Genomic DNA, 27,523 nt, shown 5'->3' on the forward strand with positions numbered 1-27,523 from the left:
CCATACACCATGATTTTACAGCATTGACCGATGTATGTTTGGGATGTGATCTGGGAATACTGTTCAGGCTGTTCATGAAAAACATCGTCATCTGTTTTTTAAGCAGATTGAAAAGAGCCAATATGCACTTACATATACAAGGTGGGGCGCAAAATTTTCCAGTAATTACTGATCAAACATGTAGTTCAGGTTTATACACTGAGCTCAGGTTTAAATGACCATTTCCCACCACACCCTGTTTTTCTGGCAAGCACTAATGTTTTACAGATTGCAATCTTCTGAACTGAAACATTAAGAAGTTCATTAAATATGATTTATGAGTGTAGAGTAGGACGGAGTGCTTCTAAGAGAAGGCACAGAAAGTAAAAGGGGTTGTTCACCTTTAAATTAACTTCCAGTATGATGTAGAGCAGTGTTCCCCGACCAGTGGCTCGTGAGCAACATTATGCTCCCAGTGGCCTCAAAGTAGGGGCTCATTTTTAAATTTATGGTAAGGAGGCAGTTTTAGTTGCATAAAAACCAAGTATAATGCTAAACAGAGCCTTCTGTAGGCTGCCAGTCCACATAGGGGCTATTAAGTAGCCAACTATAGCTCTAATTGGCACCCCCAGGAAACTTTTTCACACTCGTGTTGGAATTCGTCTTTCTGTGGTTGTTAAAATATTTCACTTTTTCTTCAGCAACTCTGCAGTGTGGAATTTCAGCAGTTACCTGGTTGCTAGGGCTCAAATTATGTTAGCAACCAGGGAGTGGTTTGAATGAGAGATTGGTTTTTAAAAATAACAATAAAATTGTAGCCTCACAGAGCAATAGATTTTTGACTGTTGGGGTCAGTGACCCCCATTTGAAAGTTGCAAAGAGTCAAAAGAAAAAGGTCAAAATAAATTGAAGACAAATTTAAAAGCTGCTTAGACTTGGCCATTTTATAGAGTGTGTGTAAGAGTGTGTCACTTACATTACTGCCAGTTGGAAGGAAACTAGGGATGTTTTGTTGCCTGAGATAGCTCAGATTTATTGCAAGGGTGAAAAAATGTCACATGTGCTGTGAATGGCCAGTTCTCCTTAAAACTAGCATAACAGAGAGAGTGATTGCAACTAATGTTCAAGATTGTTTTATCTGTCACTCAAAATGAGCAAGTATAGGCACACCCATCTAATAACTGAAAAAGTAATAGAAACGTGAAAATGTGTAAAATGTGGCACAGTAAAAAAAAAAAAAAGTTACAAAAAAGAGAGGAAATTAACTGACAGACAGAGAAAACACTCACATATAAACAAGTCAAATGAATTCCATGTGATAGAGGTGCGAATAATGTTGATGGCAAAACAAATGCTTATGCTATGTCTCACACAGTACACCCTGCTATCAGTAAGTGGAAAAAAACAGCTGATTTGTTCTGTATCACATTATCAGCAACAGTTTATTTAAAGAATTAGCATTGGGATCAAGCTGTTGAGACGTTTCGTAACAATATAAATGAACTAAGTTGGGTTGTCCAACTGGAGGCCAGTGGGCCGGATGTGGCCCTCCAGAGGATTGTTATGGCCCCCAGTTTGCTCAAAGGCTCCACAGACTTCACTGTATGACTTCGTCATTTTATTATAACACGGCCTTCGACCATGCTATACGACAAATAATCACTGGATCCCCCAACAGTAGCAGGGTCTACTGCCTCTATAGAAATGCCTTTAGCACTGGACACTAGTTCCATGGGTAATTAAGTTGTAATTTGCTGCATTGATTAATTAAACTCTGCAGAGTTACTATACATTGAAGATTATTTAAGCATGAAATGACATTTTGAAGCCACAGGCATGTGTGGCTAAATTGTCCAATGACTAAAGAACAGTTATATATTAATTACAAAAAATTTGGTTGGCTCTTCACAATAGGCTAAAATACCAAGATAACAGGGACACTTATTTGCTGGTCTGGTCAGTAAATAAGCTTAGAGATTTACAAGTCTTGGTAGATGCTGCCAATGACCATCCACTGCAAGTTTGTGCTAATAAATATATCAAGAAAGAAGAGACCATGGGAAATGTACAGTTTATAATGTATTTATTCTCACTTGATTTGCATTGAATATTTTACCTGTGGTTGACAGAGCAAAGGTAATTGCTGATTGGATGCTATGGACCATCTGTGTGTTGTTTACATTAATATATAGAAGAAGCTGTGCACGTTTCAGCTGCAAAGCTGTGTATATACAAATGCAACATGTGGTCAGTCATAATAGAATATAGCAGTCATCAATGGCAAATGTACATGTTTAGGTATGTAACACAAGTCTAGTAACACAGAGGGATTTTTCCATTTCTTGTAAAGAAAAATCCATTTCTAAAAATAGTAAATATTTTATATTAAATAATATATTAAATTACATTGTCAAGAAAAATATATAACAATACCATGTATCCTTAAACACATGACTAGACTACTGCAGAAGAAGGTTTTGGCCTCACTCTTCAGCTACTATGTTATTATAGGGGGGTATTTATATTACTGATTTAGCAGCTAAAATTATTGTGTCAAAATGACTAAGCACTTCTGTATTATTTCCTGTTCCGCTCCCACTCTACAGTACAGGGTACAGTTAATAACACACAGGCTGCTTTGATCTAGGGCCAATCTTGAAAATTGAAGGTACAATTGGCTATATTTACAGTATCATGACAGTTTCTGCAATGCCGATAAAGCCGCCTTGCTCTCAATTTAAGCACATTTTTATTCATACTCTGCCGAACACACTTTAAGATGTCACATAGCCTGTTTATTTTAATGTGGCAGTTTACCGAGAGCACATATCATGCATATTGGATCGACTCAGGAAACACATTTAAGGAACCCTTTCACAAGATAGAAAAAAAAAAAGTTTGTTTCCCCTTTTTACCAAATATGAAATATTTCTGAATGCAGATATAAACATACAGAAATACACAAATCAAGATAGTTCAAATAGTCAGCAGCATTTTAACTTGCTACTTAAAAGAAAAAAATATACATTTGAGGTAAACAACTTTATCTTCACTCCATTAAATGGATTTCTGGGTAGGAAGATAAACCTTGAACATTTCAATGGGGCCTGTATTTTATTATCCTGAATGCAATCCTGAGTTTTGACAACTCTAAAAGAGGCAGTTGGTGGTAACCTTGGAATACATATGTCAGCCTTCAGTTTATTATTAGAGTCTGGCCCTAGACCAGCAATTTTTTTGTTTTGCAGTGTTGGTGCACATACCTTTAAAATGGCATGTACAAAAAAACATGCTTGACAAAGGGGTTGTTTTGCCCCGAAACGTTGCACTTCCGTAATAAAGTATCTAGAGGGCTAGTCCCGTTTGTAGCTCCTGAGTGCCATTGCTTTCTTCCATATGTACAAAAAAACATACATTTTAATAACAATGAAATGTACATAGCTTTTCTTGCGGAGTACAGATAGGATTCTCACATATGTGATAAAGGCTGCACAATAATGTAATTGCTTTGTAAACCCAATCATGCAGTTTCTGTAGCAATTGGGTCACTGAAGGCCACTGTTTCAATGTCATAGATGAGATTTAACTGGTTGTTCTGACAAAAAACAGCATGGCTTCCATTAACGTAAGTTAATAAAATGATTTGTCAGAGTATTTGAGCCTGCAGAAAAGTGGCCATGAACGCTATTATCAGCTCCCACTGACTTGAATGGGAAATGCACAGAAGCAAAGGCGTAAAGTCTTTTTGGCACAAAAATGGTGGTGATATACCCCCTCCTTTTTATTATAAGTTCAATGAATGGAGCTTTTACTGACCACATATTTTACCTATTGTTTAAAGCAGGAAATTTTAAAACCTTGTATTATTTTTTGCATTAATGTCAACCATCAAAATATTTTTTTTTACCTAATACAAAAAAACATTATTCTAAGCAACTTTCCAATGTGAAGTTATTGAAGATTTTTAGTGTTTTAAAGTTATTTGTAAATGTAATTGCTATTGAAAGCAGCCTTTTGCTGAACTCCTGGTTGTTGCCTTTTAAACAATGTTGCAAATGCCATTCACCTTTAGCAAGACAGGTCTTATTATGTTTACTTTTATTAGACAAAAAAAATATATATTGGGTTGACTTGTCCTTTAAATAAAGACACTTTCTACTATTGGTTTCTTTAAACAGAATTAAAGCAAATCACCAGTCCACTAAGAAGCCCCCTGTATAATACTCTTTACCACAAGAGCAAAGGCTCCAGCTGGGGGAAGGGAGATTTTTTTTTTCTTTTATACAGGGCTTCTTGGTGGACTGGCTATTTCTTCAAATGCAATATTTTGGAGATATTTCTTATATACTGTACAAGTACCCCTTATTTTAAAGCAACAAACTCTAATTCATTATTTCATTTGGGATGCCACTATTCTGTTTTTATAACCATTTGTAGCTATTGCATTCCCATGAACTCTGATTTCAGTAACTAATTGGGATCCTGTGGTTGAGGTCTAAAACACAAGGGAAAGTCATTACTGAGAATAAAACTGTTTGTAATTGTGTGCACGTATTCACAATACTGAGAGAGAATCTAGAATTTATATATACATAATATGCTAGTATCAACATGCTAGATTTACAGGGGATAGTAACAGGAGCATGATACACTTTATTGCTGAGTAAAACTGAACTGAATCCCAGCTATAGCATCAGATAACTATGCAAATAGAACCTCTCTGCCATATAGTCATTGAGGTGGCTGTAAAGGGCAAAGTCTCATTTACTTCAAATTTATAGCAGTTTACCAGATATAGTAGATTATTTCATGTTGCTAGGAAGCAACATTATAGCACAACAATTGCTCACTAAGCTGAAAGCTTAAATGTTTGATCCATCTTGTCTAAATGTATGGAATGTCTTTAAGGAATTTCAAAAGGCTTTTTAAGTCATTCGTACTTGTATTAAAGCATCACCTGACAGGAACTGCAATTTAAAGATGTTTTATGTATATTAACATCATATGCCTCCACTTAGAGCAAAAACAAAGATAAAAGCTTCACTTGTTTTGTGTGTAAACAAATAAGCCTTTTTACATATTACTACCATTATAGTCACTGTGCTGTTAGGAGAAAATTAATAAAGCCCTGTATAATCTTTTACCACCAAAAATAGTTTAAAGAGAAGTCCAAGTGTGGTATTTACAATATGGTGGTGTTGCAAAAGAGTCAGTAAATGATAGTTAGAAATTATTTGATGAATTAGGAAATATTTAAAAACTTTCCATAATGTCAGAAAAAGGTTAATAAATGTGATAAAATTCAAACTGCTCGGAAAATGATCGGAATCCCAATTTAACCCCAAGCTTTGTGCACATAAATTTATTATAAACATATTAAGATAAAATTTAACAAAGCCCTAAAACAAAATGAAAAATATATCTATATATTAAATGTAAAGGCTGGCTGTGCCACATGGGTCAATCTTTCACATTTACCCGTTAGATAACATTAAATGTGTTCCTTTTATTCTAAAAATACAAATAATAACACAAATCATATAAATGTTAAGCTGCAGAGACTGAAGTTGATGCTTCAGATCACAGTTGTGAGACATCCCACACAGCCACATGTGACACACAGTTCCCTTCAATTTTTCTGACTCACATGACCAAAATCACATTGCTAAAAAGTCATGCTTTCAAAGAACATCCAGAATCACAATCTTTATGCTGCAATCGTAAATACCGTATAATGTCTGAGTTTAGAGATTGTTTAAGGAATGCATATTACATACTGTATACTTTACAGGAAATATTAGTTCAAGGGATACGGTCATGATTTTATGGTGTACTTTTTAATTCTATATTAAACTGTAACACAGCAAATAATTCACTCTAACAGTTAAAATTTTATTCTTGAACCAACAAATGTTTTTTATTTAGCTGTAATATTGGTGTGTAGGCAGCCGTCTCAGTGCATTGCACCTGATTTTGAGCTTTCAGAAGGAGCCAGTGGTACACATTAGAACTGCTTTCAGGTAGCCTATTGTTTCTCCTACTCCCATGTAACTGGAGGAGTCCCAAGCCAAACTTGGATTGTGGCACCCTATATATATATATATACCCTATATATATATATATATATCTACAAATACTGAATATCTTTTCTAAGCTCTTTCATATTGATTTACCAAATGGCAGATTTATGAAGGATCTAGCGTCTGGGTTCAAGCAAAATGACTGTAGAAACTGTTAAAGAGTACCTGAACAAATTAATTTTTACTACAATCATTTTGCCCAAACCTGGATGCTCAAGCTTTTTAGCAATCTATAGAGTTTTTCTCCAGTTAACAAAGTTGTTCTATATTTTTTTAGACTTTTGACTGTGATGTATAAGTATTCCCCCACTATGGTACAATCTGCAGCAGTGTTTAGTTTTCCAGTCTGACAAGTGTGGGTGCTAATTACACTGTGTACTTGATTTTATATTAATTTAAAGTTTTTATGTGTAATTTCAGTTCTACATGGCTGTAAATTGCTTATTTTTGCCATATAATATACACTGCACAGTGAGACTACTGAACTGGCTTTTTGACCACTAATCTCTTTATGCATTTTTTTATTGCATTAATTAGTTTTATTGGATTTTTAATAATATTATTGCATTCTGCACTGCTTTTGATGATATCATTTTGTAGATAGTCTTTGTGTGCTCTATTTTAATCCTGGGCTTCTCTACACGCCACGTAGGTTGGTATTTCTATGCATATTGGGTATCTAACAGAAAACTCCTGCCATTTATATGGTGAGCTATCTTTGTACCCTAGAAAATGTGTCAGATGCTCTAAACTGCAAGTTTTAAGTCTATTTTCAGAATTTAAAAACTCACTTTTGCAACATGGAGCAAACATATCAGTACTATCAGAATGTATACAAATTTGGGTATCAATCTGATCATTTATACTGATGCTAAGTGAAAGGCTTAGAGACTATTTTAAGAAATTTTGCAAAAACATTTAGCAAAGATTTAAAGTTTGATAGGCGGAAAAATAATTCTTGATTCGGAGTTTGCCAGAGTGTGTAATTTCTAAAAATACAAAGTAGTATTCTGGCTATTATGTTAGACATCTGCTTACTCCAGCCTTTATAGATTACATTTTTGCCTAACTAACTATATTACAAATATTTTTTTGTTTGAACAGCCTGTCTATTTAGCCAGTTTTATTTTTACACTGAACTGTTCCTTTAAGTCCTTTTAATCTAAACATTAAATAAATCCAACATAATTGTTCTGCCACCAATATGGGTTCATGCAGCTTAGTTACCATCAAGTACATGGAACAGTGTTATTGTTACAGAGAAAACGGAAATAATTTTTAAAAATTCTAATTATTTGTCTCAAATGGACTCTATGGGAGATTACCTTCCCATAACTCAGAGCTTTCTAGATAATAGGTTTTCAGATCCCATACACTCACTGTAAATATTATCTCTTCTATTTGGTGACTTATTTTGATCTTTATGTACATGTATTTTTATTATAAAAAACACATATTTTGTTGTTACCATAAATAAGTATAAAGTCCATATAAGTCTGTTTTGCACTAGAATAGTGAGCAAGTCAAAGATTTCAAGATAGACTTGAAAAGAGAAAACGTTAACTTAACCACAATTGCATACAAAAATTAGGAACAGGCAAAATGTTATATGTGTGCTACACTTCTTTACAGAAACTAAACTTTTAGATTACAGTTTCCACTTCACAAAATTGTTTAGATATAAAACACTTCAAATAACAGCTACAAAAAGGCCATGGCTGAAAGCATGCATGTTTTACAGAGGGTGATATATGAAGCATTATACATGTATTGTACCTTGTTCATGTTAATACAGTAGCACATTGATTCACTTTTGCTGTTCTGTCTCTGTTCTCCCAAAGTGTACATGAAAACAGTTGTGTGTAGTGGTGCATTTATATCCAGCTTGCATACCTGTCAATTCCCCTGGATTTGTCAGGAGTTACCCAGTTTTGCACCCCCTTCCCATGACTCCTTTCACTCTATTCCCCAATTTTTGTTCAATTTCCCTGTCTTAGTTAGATGTATGTGTAAGCTCTGTGTGCATACATGCACCATAAATAAGGATACCTAAAGCATGGGATTTTACAGGTGTTCACTACTAAACAAATGAAAAAAAACAGCAGTAACAGCTTTTTCTACCTTTTTCATCTAGCCTAACCATCTAGGTCTAAATTTTTAGTTTTCACACTCAACCACAGTGCTTACATGCTTAGGTCAGTGGCAGCTATACAAAAAAAAAAATCTAAATCTTTTTTTGTATGCATATGGCCAGCTTTATAGTCACATTTATTCAACAAATGTTTCTACTTTCCAAAAGAGTCTGCCATATTCCCTAGCCACAAAGTGACTGGAGCTACTGAGCTGTTGCTCTAGCTCTGGGCTAGTAAATCATGCACTAAGATGCATCATTTCTACACTAATACTTTCTCATGCTGTATTTCTCCATTAAAGCTGAAAATGTAAGTTGACATATTGGCACACAGTGTCTGTCTCAGAGAGCAGAAAGAAAAAAAAGGAATGTTGTGACTTTGCCATGTGATCACAGTAATATCCCGTTACACAAAGCAAGCTCTGCAACCTTAATGAATATTTGGATACTATATGTTCTGTGGGGAATACATAAAATAAGTACATTTGGTGATGTACATGAGGTTGCAGGATCTATGCAGGATCTATGTACTTCTTGCAAACAGAGATATATTTTACTGTTTTATAGGGTAATTAAATCTGAGGTCTGGCTGTTGCATGACACATAAAAACAACCCTGCAATTAGCAGACAGTATATCATGTACTATGCGGAAATACAAAGGAATGCTATAAACCACATTCACTTTGATTGCAACTGCCTTAACCTCTGTCCTCATTCATGGTTAGAAGTTTTTTTCCCCACTGTCCTCCTTCAGACTGCCACCAAATTAATTTGTTTGTGAATGCCATCTATAATTTTAAAAATCTCTTAGCACAATATTATTTATAGAGACAATAAACAGGCGAGTGTGCTAAAGGGCTAACCTTTACTGCTGTTGTTCATTCTCCAGCTTTTTGGCGTGAATCAAAAAAAGAAAATCTCCAGATAATTACTACTGATATCACCATGGCAACTGAGCATTTGAAATGTTATTGCTGATCCAAGATGGGTTTTACAGTATATACACAATATTACCCTGTTGGCAGAGTATTTCCTCATTCTTAATATTAATATTCTTGATATTTACTTATTTTTGCCTATAACTAAATTAAAAATAAAGGTTTCCACCCTAGGGTGGTAAATTTCCTATAAAAGGTAGGGTGGCTTTATACAAGCTAAAACTTATCAGTAGCCACATTGTAGCACCAGTTATAAAAACAATTATACCTGGTGAATAAATACCAGAATTTGGTAGGTAATGAGGGCAGCACTTCTGCAGGGGTGTCAGAAAAACACAAATACATTTGCCAAACTTGAGGTTTCCAACAGAAATTTTTGTTTGTGTTAGGTAGGAGACCCCACTGCACTCCAGAATGTTCTCTAAAGGGTCAGGGAAGGGTACAAAAGTTGGTCCTGGATGGTCAAGCTTTGGGGCTTTTGGGTTCTGCTGCTTTGCTCCATTTTTTTATCACTTACACTGTTTGTGCCTTTTAGCAGCCATTACAATGCTTTTAAACAGGTGAGGAATAAATGCTTACTGATGATTGATGTGATATTCCTAAACCCAGCTAAACATGCCAACATACTGTATCTGTCACACAGATTAACTGCTGTTGTTATATAAGTACATGATACTTGTTATCTGGCAGCTTTTGGCAGGGTCACAGGGTTTCCAGCACTGCTTACAATTCACAGTTACACTAGAAAAGTATTATGTAGACCTGGAAAGAGCAAGCGCATGTCTCTTGTGTGACTCACGTTGAGGTTTTTTTCACCTTTTATCATAAGCAACAAATCTAACTATGCAGAAAAGAAAGACCACATTTGACCACTACAACATCACCATTGTGCCTTTTCCTTTATAAGGTGGTTTTACAATTTCAAGTAAAATCATTCAAGTAGCAAGTCAAGCAGTAGTACTGTGGGTCTTTAAAGAATATAGAAGCCTCCCTAGCTGTGATGCATGTACTTTAATATGAGATGCAGGGTAGCACTTCCAATACAACTGAACAAAGCAGCACACCAGCACAATAAAAGTAACTCTTGACATGACAATTATCAAGCTCACATGATTGTGCACCATCATCTGATATATCAAGCTCACGTGATTGTGCACCATTATGCTAAAATACCAAGATCACATGATTGTGCCCCATTATGCTGACATACCAAGCTCATATGATTGTGCCCCATCATGCTGACATATCAAGCTCATGTGATTGTGCAGCATCATGCTACCAGCTGGTGGTTCACTCTCTAACAACTACTACACATTATAAAATGCTTTCATGGGAAAGGGAATTAAAAAGACTCATGTAATATACAGAATAGCTCATGCTCGATTCAACAACATATCTCCAGAAAATTAGTCAAGAAAAATTAATGGAAGTTAAGGATCGCCACCTTGAATTGTAGACAAAGTATATTGGTGACATTGGTGTCACTATACTTTTACTAACATAAATGCTAAATCATATAGCTCTATTTACCCATGATGACCAATCAACAATTAGTTTTGTTCAGGCTACTATAAGTTTGACGGTGAAAGCGAAGATCTAGACAGTGAAAGCAAAAATCTCTATGATGAATATGATAGACCCAGGTCATGCCATAAGGTGGCCATATACAGGCAGATTTTGTCTGCAGATTTGGGTCCTTCGGACCAATTTAGCAGGTTATCTGCTCATGCATGGGACCCTCCGTTGGGCCTAATCAACCAATAACTGGCCTAAAATGCCCAGATGTCCATTGGACAAGCTTGAATTTCCAGTAGGATTAAGGGCCACAACGCTCATTGATGCACTGTAATGTGATTATTTGGGCCTAGGGCCAAATAATCGAATTAGCATGATATTGCCCACCTTAGGCAATGGTTGATTCTTATAGTGTATGTTCACCTTTACCGAGTACATTTTTCTGCAGCTAGGAAAACCCTTAAAGGAGAAGGCAAGGTAAAATTACTGGGGTGGGGGTGCCAAAATGTTAGGTAGAAGACAAAAGAAGAGTATTGCTCTCTCGCAGCTACCCCAAGCTGGTGCGGTTTTCAAGAGCACCAGCCCAGGTTATAAGGTTTTGGCACCCTCCAGTGAAAGCACCTTTCCTTCTCCTTTAAAGGAGAAGGAAAGGCAAAGTCACTTGGGGGTGCCAAAATGTTAGGCACCCCCAAGTGACTTGAATCGCTTACCTTGTACCCCGGGCTGGTGCCACTGTTCAGAGAGAACAGCACCAGCCCGGGGTACCTACAGCGCTTCCTCCTTCCTGGTTCCGTGCACGCGTATGCGCAGTAGAGTGAAAAGCCGAACTTTAGTCCCAGCAAAACAAAGCAGGAAGCGCATCGCTACAGGTACCCTGGGCTGGTACTGTTTTCTCCTAACAGGGGCACCAGCCCGGGGTACAAGGTAAGCGAATAAAGTCACTTGGGGGTGCCTAACATTTTGGCACCCCCAAGTGACTTAGCCTTTCCTTGTCCTTTAAGGCTTATACATTCATTATAGTCTAATCACAAAGGTTCAGTTAAACTTTTTAGGCAGGTGTCACGTGAAACTCCTAAGGTGTTAATAACATCCCCATCAACCAATTAGAATAGTACCATGAAAGTTATAGAGACAGATGCTATTCAAGTTACATATATAGAAATGGTAAAATGACATTATCTATATATTGTTGCAAGGGAATGCTGCATGCTGTCATCCAACAAGATAAGTCTGACAGGTTTTTGATTCTCACTGAAATATGCTTACTGTCAGATGCAGATGCATGAAAACAAAAAAACCATACAAGTCTATCTGATCAGGTTTTACACTGAACACAGAAACTTAATTTTTGTAGTAACCCACAAAGACTAATGCTGTTAGCAAGATAGCAAGATCCTGAAGGTCAGACAGTCTGCCCCACAAAATTCAACAAAAATCTCAACAAAAAAACTTATACTTCCAGTTAAAATTTCTTTAAATAATAAGTAAACCTATTTTGTCTCTCTAAAATGATTCTATACAGCCCCCAGAATAACATACCTTTCTTTCTGCACTCAGTTTCATATAGATTCTTTATCACCAGCAGCTCAACTTAAGCTATTTCAGCTACTTCCTTCTTTGCTAAGCTCTCCTTCTGTTTCTAATTGTGGAGATGGTCGAAGACATGTCTACTGCACATACTTGCTGCCTCTGCTCCAATGAAAATTAATCAGGCATGCACAGTAGACACCTCTTTTGACCATCTTTACAGTCAGAAAGAGAAGGAAAGAACAGCAAAGAAAAGTGGGCAAAGTTTAATTCTCGACTAAGAAGTAGCTGAGAGAGCTGCTTGTAATAGAGTGAAGAAAGAAAAGTATGTTATTCTGCGAACTGTATAGAGTAATTTTGTGTTTTTTTATGATAAAAGGCTTACTTATCCTTTAAAGAATAACCAAGCTATAAAGTGCACTATTACACCTGAACAAGGTTTTATGAAGTCCTTTGGGAACATGACAAATAAGATGACCTAAACAAGGTGCAAATTTTACATCAGCTTTTAGTAACCCATTGCAATCAGTCAGCAGATTACTGGTCATCTGTATAAAAGCATTTGTGTGACTGGTTACAAACTCTGGACTACTTTATTAAACTACCTTATATGTCAAATAAGATGGCTTTATAGCAAGTAGTTAATTACTAAAAGAAAGTTATATGTGCAGAATGAATGCTTGTCACGAAAATGGGGACTTCACATTTTGCTCCTCCTGGTTGAGCTACATAACATGTTAAAAGTATCAGTATACGCCTAAAAATACCTTTGCTAAAAATGAGCACATCTCCCTTTGAAGAAGTTATTTAAGCCTGCCACTTCATGTTTTTTTACCCCTGGCCTGTAATTCAGGCTTGCTTTTGCTTGCTGCCTGCCTTGACCTTGTACCTGACCTACAGACTTGTTTGCCAGCTGGCTGCCTTGACCTCTGGCCCGTTTATGGACTTACCTTACCAATTAAAACCAAAACTATTTTACACTGGAATTCTTTGCCTGTTTTTCCAGTGTGCTCGTTAAATTACATTATTTACTCCTGATTTTTTGAAAGAGGCAATATACCCTTTAAAACACATGAGTTCATTGAAAAGGGCTTGTGCTAAACATAAATTTTTCATGCTTGAAACAGTAGGCAAAAGGTAAGTTTTTTGTTACTTCTTGCACAAACTAAGAGACTGAACCTTCTGGTTTTTGTGAGGTTGATAATTGTCATCAATTTCTGATGGTACTGAGAACAAGGACCAGAAGACAAGTGGCCTGCCAGGTCGTTCCACTTAACTCACTGTGCCCCTCTGCCCTTTTCAAGATCATTTTAATTTGCAGACACTTTGCAGTGTTTTGGGAGGAGCAGGGAGGGGGGCAGTACATGGATGACTAATTAAAATTTGACTTTTGTTTTCCTTTAATTCAGCTACCAGTAGTAAGAATAACACTATGTCTATGAAGATTCTCATTCATCCAGGTCATGATATACAGTATCTAGTAGAATTAAGTCTAAAACAACTGGACTTTTCTGAGTTTTTTCTTGAAAACGTTTCACCACTCATCCGAGTGGCTTCTTCAGTTCAAATGACTGGTAGGGAATTCCCCGGTATTTAAACTCTTGATGGTAGTAGAGTCACAGACATCCAATCACAATGGTTCCATTGAACTTGTTCAGTTAGGTGTTAGCTGAAACTGACACCTGTCAGTTTCAGCTAACACCTAACTGAACAAGTTCAATGGAACCATTGTGATTGGATGTCTGTGACTCTACTACCATCAAGAGTTTAAATACCGGGGAATTCCCTACCAGTCATTTGAACTGAAGAAGCCACTCGGATGAGTGGTGAAACGTTTTCAAGAAAAACTCAGAAAAGTCCAGTTGTTTTAGACTTAATTCTACTAGATAAGAATAACACATTATTCTTATTTTAAAAGAGGAATACACAGTCAATCAGGAAATGAGTGCAAAGCCATTTCAGCACTGTGATGATATCAAATTAAAGTGGGACTATTCCAGGAGTGGTCAGCCTACTAAAATTATTTTTAAAAAGAACAAGTCTGTTTAACCAAAGCTTAGGTCAGTGTCCCTGACTTTGTTAAAAAGAAAATGAAACTGAACTGATCCAAAACTGAATTCATGGCAGAGTAGCAAAGTTGAAACTACTGCTTTCCAAGAGAAACATCAATGCATGGATGTTCTGCTGTCTCAGGACCTGGACAAACAGCCAGTACTGAAAGGATAAGTAAGCCTTTAATTTTAAAATCCCCTAAAATTACTCTAAACAGTCCCCAGAATAAAATAAATTTCTCCTTGCATGCAGATTAATTTTGTTTCTCTATTACAAGCACATGAACTGCCTTTTACTGACTTCCTTGTCTAGTGTCAAGCCTTTTGCTTTCTAAAGCACTCCTTCTCTAAGAGATGGGAGAAGTGGTCAGAAAGCAAAAGGGGATGGAGCTTTACGCTAGGCAAGGAAGTCAGTAAAAGAGCTTCAGTTGACCTGGCTGTAATAGAGAAATAAAATCAATCTGCATGCAGGGAGAAAGATATATTATTCTGGGTGTTGTTCAGGGTAATTTTAGAGATTTAATAAAAAAACAAAAAAAAAAGTTGAACCATAAATTCTGGTCTGTACTAGAAAACTGTTAAGGAGAATGTTCAGTCAGCTGTCTCTTAACTGAATAATGGAATCTGAAGTCTTTATTATAATTAGCTAAGGAGAAAAAAAATATAATTTGGAGCAACAGAAACTTGAGTCTTATAAGTCTACACATTAAGTTATATACTATCATGTTCTAGGAGTACCAGTAAAAAAAAACCCAAAACTTTTAAAACTATGATCATTGCAGATATCTGAAGATAGTTTCTTTAGGCTACATACCAAATGGTGGGTAGAATCTTTCAGGTTTGTAGAGCTTATCAAGGCTATTACAGAACACAATTCTATCCCCGTAGGTGTAACATTTTAGAATGTTGCATGCTGTGCCACACCTCTGTCAGGGCCCTTACAGGCAGAAAAAACATTATTCAGCATTTTTGCGTGATTACCTAGGATTGTTGCATATAAATTGTTTTGCATGTGGTGATTCAAAAGAATCCATAGGGGCAAATATTTTTGGGCATTTTATCACTTGTGGGAGAGGAGATATCCTCAAAAACACAATGTAAAAACACACAGGGCACAGCAGTACTGAAGTCTGCAATTCACCTTTTATTGGTGCTTATCATGTTTCAGTTCCTTTTTCAAGGGAGAGAAGATTTTCCACGGGTAATAAAGCCACCAGCCTGTGATAGCCCTAAGGGTGCTATCCACCAAATGCCCTTGACTTTACTAATCTATAACTTTTTAAAACAATAACACATTCCTATTTTTACTAGTAAGCACTACTTGAGGCAAAGGCCCTTAAACTATGGCCCATAGGCCGGATACGGCACCCAAGGTAATTTATCCAGTCCCCGCTGCTTCCTCACCCCTGGCTACTACCTTACCCCTGGCTACTACCTTGTCTGCCTCAGTGTGGTCCTCAGCCCCAGCACGTCACGTCAACGCATCTCACTGGCTGATGCTAATGACGCAGCGTAGTTTGAGGACTAACTATAGTCCAGCCCCCCCAGTCTGAGGGACTTTGAACTTGCCCCCTGTTTGAAACGTTTGAGGACCCCTTACTTGAGGTAATTACAAATTAAAGGGATTCTGTCATGATTTTTATGGTATACCTGTTATTTCTAAATTACACTGTTTACATAGCAAATAATTCACTCTATCATTTCAAATGTTATTCTTGAACCATCAAATGTATTTATTTTTAGTTGTAATAATGGTGTGCAGGCAGCCTGAGTCTGAGCTTTTAGAAAGAGCCAGCCCTACAGATTAGAACTGTTTCAGGTAACCTATTGTTTCTCCTACTCCCATGTAACTGAAGGAGTTGAAAACCAGACTCAGATTTCTTACTATTGAGTGCTATTCTGATATCCACTGGGAGCTGCTATCTTTCTACCTTCCCATTCTTCTTCTGATCAGTTGCTGGGAGGGGGGTGATATCACGCTTGCAGCTCAGCAGTAAAGTGTGATTGAAGTTTATCAGAGCACAGTCACATGGTTGTGGTATTTAAAAATGGTTTTCAATGGAGGATTCTGCCAAAGAAGCTTTATTAACTGATGCATTTGAAAAAAATAAACATGTTTTCTCATGACAGTATTGCTTTAAGGATAAAAACTCTCCATTGAGTTTGCTGTTTTCTAGAAGGAGTTATTGCATGTACTCTTTCTATTTAACATCTTGAATATACTGTACACCAGTGTATATCTGTGTATACATTTTTTTCCAGGGACTAACTGGTTTGACTATATAGGCAAAATTGTGTCTTACTAGAAAGTTAAGCAGGGCATGGGAGAAACTGAGATTGGCTGCCAAATCAGAAAGCAATCTCATAGTGTTACACACAACTAAACAAAGATAAATTATTTGAATAACCACAATCAATAATGAAGTCATGAAATGCAAATATGTGTAAAAAGCCATCTCCACAGCTTGTCCTCCCCTGAGAATTTCACATGGAATGTATTGTGGCAGCAGTTTACAGATGTGATATTTGCATTGTATTCCTTCCTAGTTAGGGATGCAACTAATCCATTATTTTTAAATTCTATAAACAAAACCCTAATTTGCATATTCACATTTGGGGAACAGAAATTCCATACATTTTAAACAAAGAGTTGTAACATTTAGTTGTCTAAGTAAAATGACTAAGTTTGGATTTGGTTCAGCTAAACACTTAGGATTCTACAAAACAGTTTGAGAAATTGGCCAAAATCCTGGATTCGGTGCCACTCACAACTAATTCATTTAATAAATGATACCATGCAATGAAATTGTTTTCTGCAAAAAGTGCCTCGGAATGCTGGGCCAGGAAAATCTGAAAAGGTACATGATTTACATATGACTTCAATTGGAGTCAATGACTGTGAATTTTAATGTAGAAATCTGTGCATTTAGATCTGATTTCTAGCTGCAGTTGGTATATAAATATTTTTAAAAACAACAATCAGCTGGATGTGAAAGTGTGTAGTTATTCCAATGATAATTTTGGGTAAAATGGTCAAAACATTTAGGGTTAAGACACACAAAGCTACTTACTAGCAGCTACTTGACACGGCTACTAAATACCACAAAATACCCTGCCTTAGACAATACTGAGAATTGCCTCTGCTAAAACACACAGTAAATGATCAGTATTGTCTATTTTTGTAGCTGTGACAAGCTGCTTCTAGTAGCTCTGTGTATCTTTACCCTTAGTCACTTAAGCTGGCCATTCACGCACCAATGATATCGTACGAAACCTCGTTTTGTATGGTATTTGGTGCGTGTATGGTGGATCGATGAGACAATCGATATTTCGACAGGTGGAGGTAGAATTCATATTGTTTCTAAATCCACACCTTTTTGACTGATGGAAAAGATCAGAATTTCTACATGTATGGCCGCAGGGGCGGGCCAAGCCAACCAGGCGCCCTAGGCAACCCGGTCGGCCAACTCCGCCCACCCCCAACGGCGCATGCGCGCCAAAGCACAGGAGGAGGCGCAGGGGGGGCGGTGCGATTAGATTGGTCATTGCCTTGTCATTAGCGGCGGAGGCAATGACAAAGCAGCACTAGGGGTAGGCAGGAGAGGCTTCTGCCTGGCGCCCCTCAATCGTTGCGCCCTAGGCAGCTGCCTCTTCTGCCTACCCCTAGTTCCGGCCCTGTATGGCTGCACGGAACAAAGTAAAGGAACAAAGCAAAGGAACAAAGCTAGATCTGTGGCATAGGCCTTAACTATGCTACAGTACAAGGATATATATGAAAGTATGTCAATAGCAGTGTAAGTAGTAACCAAACTAAAACAAGGATAATGTTTCAAGTAGGTCAGGCACAATGGGGTTGCATTTCTTTTTGTGAAACCAGACTTGCATTTGTAGCAGCGCTCCTCAGAGGAGATGCATCTACTTTAACTGGTGCTGGTCCTGCCAAAGACTGTGGCACTTATTATGTCACTGAACCAAAATACCACCAATGTAGTATATGTAACTAGTTGTAGCACTGTGTTCCTGTATTTACCTCGTACACCCATACATCTACTATAAACACAGCAATTATATGTGTTATGTTGGTATCTTCCATTCATGGTATCTCAGTAACTTTTCACTGGATAAAAAACATGACAAAATACCACAGTCATTAGTAGCCAAAACATATTTTTCTGTTTACAATTGGCAGTAAATTAAACACGTTTGAAACAAAATAAGCACTTTCCAGTCAATTTATGTAACAGAAATGCTGCTTGGACATCTTTGGCATTTGCCCCTCTAAAGATTTAAAGAACTGTACTATATATGAACTTACCTCTCAAGGGCCCAGAACAATTGTGCCCCTCTCATGCATTAGGGTGTATGTAGTGATTTCTGTATTACAAATGTTGCAGCATTGTCCGAGAAAGGTTTTATACAATCTTCTCCCTAAGGAAATGCGTGCTTACCTGCAATATCCCACAGCTGCAGTCTGACCAGCGTGCTGCTGTCCCAGTTTATGACTTTGAGAGCAAAATCCACCCCTATGGTGGCCCTGTAGTGCTGGGAGAAAAGCTGATGGACGTAGCGTTTGATGATGCTAGTTTTGCCCACTCCCAGCTCCCCAATCACAAGCACCTTGAAGAGATATTCCTTGCGCTCAGGCGCCCGGGGGCTGCTCGGCTCTCCGCCCGCCCCTTCTCCGGCCATAGCGACACTCTGTCAGCGCGACGCGACACGAATTTTGGAAACGCACTGATGGCAATGACACGATCAACCAGAGCTTTAATCTCGCAGCAGCTGTAACTGAACGGCAAGTTCCTTAATGCATGTGGCAGCGACAAAACAATTCCCCGAAGCAGGTGTCTGTATGACTTCTCTATTCTTTAGGAATACTAAGGGTTCATGGCAGTGACACACAACCAATACTATTGTCTTTCAGACAAACTTTCTCAACTTAGCGGCCTCTCCCTCCTCCTCCTCCTCCTCCCAGAGACAACCAACCATACGAGTGCGAGTCACAGGACAGGAAGCCAGTGCAGCCTGGGAGGGGAGCGGTGCAGCCTTAGCTCACGGGTACTTGGGATATTCCTGCCATAGACTCGCCTTCTCTTACATAATATGTAGTATGAACCTGTATATTGCTTTTGCTTATTGTCTCACAGAATGGAGGAAAGCTGCATGCAATGTCAATACTTTTCTTTCTCTTCTGAAAAGGGAACCTTAAAGGAACAGTAACACCAAAAAATAAAAGAGCTTTAAAGTAATAAAAATATAATGCAATGTTGCCCTGCACTGGTAAAACTGGTGTGTTTGCTACAGTAACACTACTATAGTTTATATAATAAGCTGCTGTGTAGCCCCGGGGACAGCCATCCAAGCTGGAAAAAAGGAGAAAAGGCACAGGTTACATAGTAACATAGTAAGTTGGGTTGAAAAAAGACGCGTCCATCACGTTCAACCATAAGGTTACATAGCAGATAACAGACAAGTTCTGTAGAATACAATAGTGTTTTATCTGTTATCTGCTATGTGCCTTTTCTCCTTTGAATGGCTGCCCCCATACTACACAGCAGCTTATCTATATAAATTATAGTAGATTTTCTGAAGTAAACACACAACTTTTACCAGTGCAGGGCAGCAGCACATTATATTTTAGTTATTTTTGTACACTTTCATTTTTTGGTGTTACTGTTCCTTTAAGGATCGTTGCTCTGAATAGTTACCAGATCTCCAACACTGTTTTAATATAACTAATGCTGATTGAGCAGCTGGTTTGGAACTGGATGCTGACTTGCTTCCTCCTGTTTAATAATGGGGTAAATAGTAGCCTCTATAATTGCTGGTTTGACACTTTTAGCTGAAAAAATGCAGATTTTCCAATTGAAAATGGGGAGGGGGAGTACATATTTATCTGTTATATCCCCAACTTAGCTGTCCTAGCCAGGTCTTACAGCATGGGTTTGGTCTTGTACTGAGGCCTGACCTTAACTCAGCAACCACCAGGCTTGATCACCAACATCAGTGCCTAACCTCACTAATGCCCTTGTGGTGGAATAGAAGGAAATCCCACAAAGAATATTCCAACATCTAGTGCAGGGGTCCTCAACCTTTTTTACCCATGAGCCACATTCAAATGTAAAAAGAATTAGGGAGGACACAAGCATAAAAAAGATTCACAAGGTGCCAAATAAGGGCTGTGATTGGCTATTTGGTAGCCTACAGATTGTTAGCCTACAGGAGGCTCTTTTTGATGGTACAACTGTTTTTTATGCACTTGCATTGGGAGCAACATCCAAGGTGTTGGTGAGCAACATGTTGCCCCTGAGCCAGAGTTGGACTGGGCCACCGGGAGAAATCCCGGTGGGCCCCGGCGGCCCAGACCCAACCCTTGCCGGTGCTCCCCCTCCCGACCGCTCCTCCCCTGAAGCGTTGGGTGGGGTTAAGGGACGCACCTGGCTGGGGGCATCTGCAGGGCTCCTGGGATGGGAGCCCCGGTGGGCCCTTCACCTCCCAGTCCGACCCTGCCCTGAGTCACAGGTTGGGGATCACTGATCTAGTGGGAATCTTCCTGGTAGAGCTGGGGCTGTTATTGCAGCCAAGGGAGGGGCTACTTAGTTGGAAATGGGATGTTGGGCAGGCATACATTTGACCATAGTTAATATACAAGGCTGTTCGATATACTTACCATTATGTGAGCATAGTTCTCTTGTTTCCTCACAAACTCAAAAATATCAGCACCCCCAGATTTCCTGGGAGCTACCCAGTTTTCTAACCATCCCCCCACATTCCCATAATGACAGGCCATTTCCCTTCAGTGCCCAATGTGAGCATGCACAATTTTTGCAGAGAGAAAGGACTGGTCTGATATGATAGGCCATGCCCACATCAAATAGGCCATGTTTGTTTACTGCCTTCCACCCTAGATAAATTGCAGCAGGTCTCTATGCACCATTGGGATGGTATAATAGCCTTTTAAAAACTCTACTTTTCATATAAAAGGAGCTCTAAACCCATGAAATGAGCCAAGCCTCTGTAGCAGAATATAAAACTGCCACTATCTTGGAAACCACTTAAAATATAAAATGTGTATAAATGGCATAAATGCTCAGAAGACCACTCTGAATACATTTACATCATTTAATTTTTTGGGGCTTGGATCACCTTTAAGTATAAACCTCACAACTAGAAAGCATTTTAAATGTATTCTACAGAAAAAAAAGACCAAATGCAATATAGCTTAGTTATTTCAGCAGTTTAACTACCTCTTTAGATACTGATTACAGAACTGTAGGCCAAAACTATCCACTTCTTAATGGGTTAGTTCTTGTTTCCTAGGGTATACACTTTATTCAACTATTCCCTTGCACTACTTAACTCAACCAAACTCCCAAGTAGGCAGCCTAAAGAAATGAAACAAGTTTCTGCAGAGTAAATCCTGCCTATTAGTGCTGTATTTGTCTTGCTATTATCTAACATTAGGGAGATTACTGTGCAATTTTGGCCTGCTGATATTTTCCTTGTAGGCAGGCAGAGTATGGCACACACAGGCAGCATAGGGCAGGCGGAGTATGGCACACACAGGCAGTGTAGGGCAGGCAGAGTATGGCACACACAGGCAGTGTAGCGCAGGCAGAGTATGACACACACAGGCAGTATAGGGCAGGCAGAGTATGGCACACACAGGCAGCATAGGGCAGGCAGAGTATGGCACACACAGGCAGCATAGGGCAGGCAGAGTATGGCACACACAGGCAGCATAGGGCAGGCAGAGTATGGCACACACAGGCAGTGTAGGGCAGGCAGGGTATGGCACACAGGCAGCATAGGGCAGGCAGGGTATGGCACACACAGGCAGTATAGGGCAGGCAGAGTATGGCCCTAGTCTAGTTAATTGATATCTGATCAAACCCTAAACAGAGGATGGGTTAGATGGCTATCTATAGGAACTGAATCTTTTCATCTTTTTAAGGCCCCTTAACAGTCTTATGGATTTACTTTTCAGATATTTCCCCTATCTTTTATGTTATGGCACCTTTAAATGTCCTTATCGAACAATGCCAGTTAATGAAGTCATAATTAAAATTACACCAAGTATGTTAATTTTGTGAAACATCTTGACATACGAATGGCCTTGAAAATACAGATAGAGCTGTCTTACACCTGTCCTATGTTTTGAGACTTGGTTCTGATTTTTCGGACAGTGGACCAGCTGGCAGAATGTCCTTCACTGGGAACATGCCTGCGTACAGTGCATTCATTTTCCATGATGGATTAGCAGCAGGGATTGACTTAGCAGTTTCCAGTGCAAGGATGGACACTTCTCTCATTTACCATCTCATGAAGTTCACTGAAGTCTGATACATGGTTTTGATCTCCTTGGAGATTAAAGTTAGAACCTTTAATAACACATGCTGGTATGAATTATGAGGGATAACTTAAAGTACTTAGGTAACTACTGAAAAAAAGGAGGCAACAAAACAACATATAATCACAAAAACACTGACACATATTTTTATGGCAGAAAAAAAATAGTTGGTCCATTTGGTCTGAATATGAAATAATGCAGTTCTGTATCTATACTATGTATATTGGAATTCCGTTACTGAATTCCACCATACCACTATTCCACATATATTTGGTCTCCACAAGCCCAGAACTGCTACAGGAAAGTGATGCAGTTCTTCCATGTGAAATTTTATGTTGAACAAAGTGTCCCTCATATAGGCATCTTTTTTGGTAATAGCTTTCTCTCAGATTTTGATGCCAAGTCCCCTTAGCCACTGTAACTCCTGATGCCTCAAGATGGGCATCTCCCTCACCCTAGTTTTGGCGCAATGCACTTCAATCACCACCCCTCTCACACAATCACTAACATGTCTTTGTCTAGAAAAAATGTTAAGCAGCTGGGCCTCCCCAGCATATTTTATACATGGCTCTGGCTCTGAGCATGATGACATATGGACTTTTTCAAAGGATCTGCTTAAATAGTAACTGTAACCTTGTTTACTGCAAGGTCAACATTCTCAATTTATGAGTAAACTTACTGTATCTGCAATTGATTGATTTTCTTTCTTAGAAAACAACAGTAAGAAGGATAAATGAACCCAAAATAAACCTTTTAAAGAGCCCTCTCAATCTGCGGTGGCTCTTCTGGCCACTCTACCATCACACATTAAAAAGACTATATTTACTATTTATTTGGCTGGTGTTAAAGGACATGTAAACCCCACACACAAAAATTTAATCAGTAAACAGCCTATTTGAAATCTTTTAATACCTGCCACACTGGTTTTCCAGAGGTTAATAGTAAGGCTGCAGCATCCCCTGCTGTTCTCTCCCAACAGGGGCACCAGCCTGGGGTAAAAGGTAGGCGATTTAAGTCACTTGGGGGTGCCTAACATTTTGGCACCCCCAAGTGACTTTGCCTTTCCATGTCCTTTAAACGTATACACAAATACATTCCTAACTATCTTTGATCTGTGGCCAGTCATACACTGCTGTGCCCTCCTTATGTACAAGATAGCTATGTAGAATCATACCCATAAACTATTGTTAATTTGTGTAGAATGATTAGAGATTCATTTAAAAAGCAGCAATAACATAACTGGCCCAGGCTTAAACTACAGCAGAATTACCTGTTTTTGGTGCACATGCCAATTCAATTTACTTCTTCCTAGATATTAAGGTATTTCAGATCTTCTGTCTGCACTTGTTTTTCTCTGTTTCTGTTCAGCTCTGTGTTTGCTGGTAAATCTTAGGGTACTGTAGAATGGTTATCTCCCTTTGTATAGACTCCTTCTGTAGGAATATTCCATCAATACCACATAATTCTATAAGATAATACATACCACAAGAATGTGCACAGGTAAAGCAAAAGGACACACAGGTAAGCGGATACACTTGCCAAAGATGAGAATTACCCCAACGTTTCGGCACAGAAAGCATTTCTTAAAGGGCATGTCAACCCCAAAAATAATGTTTTGCATAATGAAAGAAAACATAATTCTAAGCAACTTTCCAGTATGAAATAATTAAAAATTTGTAGCGCTTTAAACGTTATTTGTAAATGTAATTGCTAATGAAAGCAGCATTTGCTGAACTCCTGGTTGTTACATTTTAAACAATGTTGCAAAGGTCTTGCTTCTCCAGCAATACAGGTCTGTCAGTCTGCTGCCTTGTGTTACAATGTTTCAACAGTCAGAGCCACCAGGGCAGAGAATAGAAAAGGACAGGCAAGCACTGCTTCTAATAGCAATTATAAATACAAATAACTCAAAAACCATTACAAACTTGTAATAAATGTATATTGCAAAGCTGCTTAGAATTTTGGTTTCTTTTATTAGGCAAAAAATTATATTTTGTCCTTTGTCCTTTAAGGGGAATCCTCTGTATGTATTATCTTATAGAATTATGTGGAATTGACTGTATTGTATTGATTAAAATTGATTTTTGTTAACCTTTTTGTATACCATATAAGAGATAATTACCGCTTAATACTACCACTGTGCCTGTGATTATTTGAGTGCAAGCCCATGTTTCATCAAAATATATTGACTCTGGTACCCTATATGGGGGTATAATTTTGGGGGTTTTTTTGCAACAAATTCCTATATTGGACTGTGATGTGAGTGTCCTCCATTCATTTATATTTATTAATGCCTTGGGCATTCCCTGCCTCTCTGGTTTAAATTACCAGGAGTGGGCCTACGGTGTCACCTGGGTTTTGATTTGAGCACACTTTTTCTAGTCAGTTCTGTCCTTCGCTTTTACACTTGGAATGCACAGTGTCAGGTTCCTATTAGGCATCCTAAATTCTCCCCTGTTCAGAGGTGACGGGTACCATTCTGGGTGAGCTTTGGAAGATTCAGTCTTTTGAGAGGCAGAGGATGGATGTGGCAAGGTGGGCGTCTTTATGGCGTGGGTTTTGTTTTCACCCTCTTTGAAACCCTTTATTTACCTAGCCCTTTCTGATTGACCTCTCTGGTGTGGGGCAGGTCGCTCTCACTCCTTTTAGATTTTTTTTTCATTTCCAAAAGATTTTAATGATTGAGCTCATGCTGTTTGAGGTGAGTAATCTGTCGCTCTGTCTTTCTGTCCTTAGGGTTGGGGTGGGCTTTTGTAAATTGAGAGTAAATACTGTACTTGTATATATGTGCAGAGATCACATTTATTTTTAGACTTTGGTTGAAATTAGTAAATCCTTGTAAATATATGATCTGAGTTTATTAATGCACATTTTGTTTTATATTTATGGATTCTTGTTTATATCTAAGACAGAATATTTGTTTTTGTTTTGTAATTGTATTATTTTTTGTATGTTTTTTAAGTTGCTTGTTTTTCAATAAAAAAAATAGCCATATGCTGCACTCCAAGAAATATTATTGCCCTAGCATGATTACTCTTTCACCACTTTGTATGTTAATTGTCCTAAAGAACAGCTAATCCTGGACAGTGTCCTAGGTCTATTCAGTTCTATTTATTCCACATTATTACAATAAGAAACATGTCCTTCATCACTAGTGTAAGCCCATACTCAACTAGGTTTAGGTTACTGTCCTACAGAGAAATTAGTCAGGTTGACTAAACAACTGATCGCCATGATATGAAAATTATAGGGACGATAATTTTATGAAACTATGTTTGGTACAATTATATCAGTATAGTATGGCCGGCTTTAGGGCAGTGGCAGAGGGGAGATTAGTCACCCTGCAACAAATCTTCCTTGCCGCAACAACTAATCTCCTCGCAATGCCATCCCACCGACAAGAATGTAAATCGCTGGTGGGATGGCATATACGCTTTGCTGCAATTTGCCGAAGTCGCCCAAAGTTTCCTCTCAAGGCAACTTTGGCAAATTATAGCGACACATATGCCATCCCACCAGCAATTTACATTTTTGCCTGTGGGATAGCATTGCGGCGATATTAGTCGCCCTCGGCAACAAAGATTTGTCGTGGGGTGACCAATCTCCCCGTCTGCCACTGCCCTTAGGCTAATGCCCCACGGGGAGATTAGTTGCCTGTGATAAATTATTGCTACCGTGGGTGACTAATCTCTCCGAAATGCCTTTCCACTGACAAAAGTAAATCGCCGGTGGAAAATAATAAGCATCTCTTTTTTCCGAATTTTCTGTTTTTCTGAAGCTGTGCATAGTTTTCTCTTGCAGGGGGAAATGCATTTTGGGGAGATTAGCTGCCCGCAGTAGCAGAGATTTATCACAGGCAACTAATCTCTCCATAGGTCATTAGCCTTAAATTGGCCATACATGCACCAATTAAATTATCATCCCAATAATTTTCGTACCATGGTAATCGATTGTTTAGTCAGTTTGACATAGAACATTTTGGTTGGATAAAGATAAAATTTGTAGATGTATTGTGTATCTGACAATATCCTTGGTGTCCGACAACTATTTCATGTTCACAGCTTCCTCCGATTTGTTATTTTTAGGGCTTTATCCTACAATTTCAGTTTGAATGTTAGGTTTAGATTGTTGTGTTTCAATGTATGATCGATATCCGAACGTTTGTCAGAAGAAGACTAAAATCTGAATGTGTATGGCCACCTTCATTGTTTTACAGAGTCAGCAGACATCTTACAGATAATATATGTAAAAACAAAATAAATCCTGTGAACAATACAGAATTATCACTGCCAACTGCTTTTGACTGCAACAACAAGTGCTTCTGAGAAAAAGATAAATTATCTTTCATACTGAATATGTAGATACACCCTAAACACAGTACAGTACAGGTATGAAATCCCTTATCCTAAATACTGTTATCCAGAAAATTCCGAATTACGGAAAGGCCATCTCCCATAGACTCCATTATAAGCAAATAATTCTAATTTTTTAAAATGATTTCCTTTTTCTCTCTCTAATAATAAAACAGTACCTTGTACTTGATCCCAACAAAGATATAATTAATCCTTATTGGAGGCAAAACAAGCCTATTAGATTTATTTAATATTTAAATAATTTTTAGCAGACTTAAATTATGGAGATCCAAATTATGGAAAGATCCCTTATCTGGAAAACCCCAGGTCCCGAGCATTCTGGAAAACAGTTCCCATACCCGTACTTGGTAACTTAAAAGGATAATTGTACTGTTGGGTTTAACATTATATCTATGCTAACACAGAGGTATTTACAGAGGAATGTCAAAATGCATATCAAGGAGACCTGAATTAGCAATGAATGGTCACATTGTGTTCCTAAGTCTGCTAATAAATAGTTTGAGGCACTTGAGCTCTAATGCAGGGCCTTGGGAAACAAAGGTACTCTACCAGTGCAAAATAAAATCCAATGATGATTTACT

The 27,523-nt window shown here is 38.2% G+C and overlaps 1 protein-coding gene across 2 annotated transcripts in view; it reads right to left on the reverse strand.

Moving 5' to 3' along the window:
* rab32 (RAB32, member RAS oncogene family) overlaps positions 1-19,286 on the reverse strand; it is a 29,135-nt gene extending 9,849 nt beyond the window's left edge. The window contains exons 1-2 of one of the 2 annotated variants that reach the window (XM_012962942.3): positions 18,671-19,286; positions 2,096-2,200 (exon numbers count right to left, since the gene is read on the reverse strand). In XM_012962942.3, the coding sequence (XP_012818396.1) occupies positions 2,096-2,200; positions 18,671-18,911 (346 nt within the window). In that variant the 5' untranslated portion in view covers positions 18,912-19,286. 2 annotated transcript variants of the gene reach the window in all.
* Between the last annotated feature and the right edge of the window lie 8,237 nt (positions 19,287-27,523).

Source organism: Xenopus tropicalis, chromosome 5 (assembly GCF_000004195.4).
Source record: "Xenopus tropicalis strain Nigerian chromosome 5, UCB_Xtro_10.0, whole genome shotgun sequence".
Lineage (NCBI taxonomy): Eukaryota > Metazoa > Chordata > Amphibia > Anura > Pipidae > Xenopus > Xenopus tropicalis.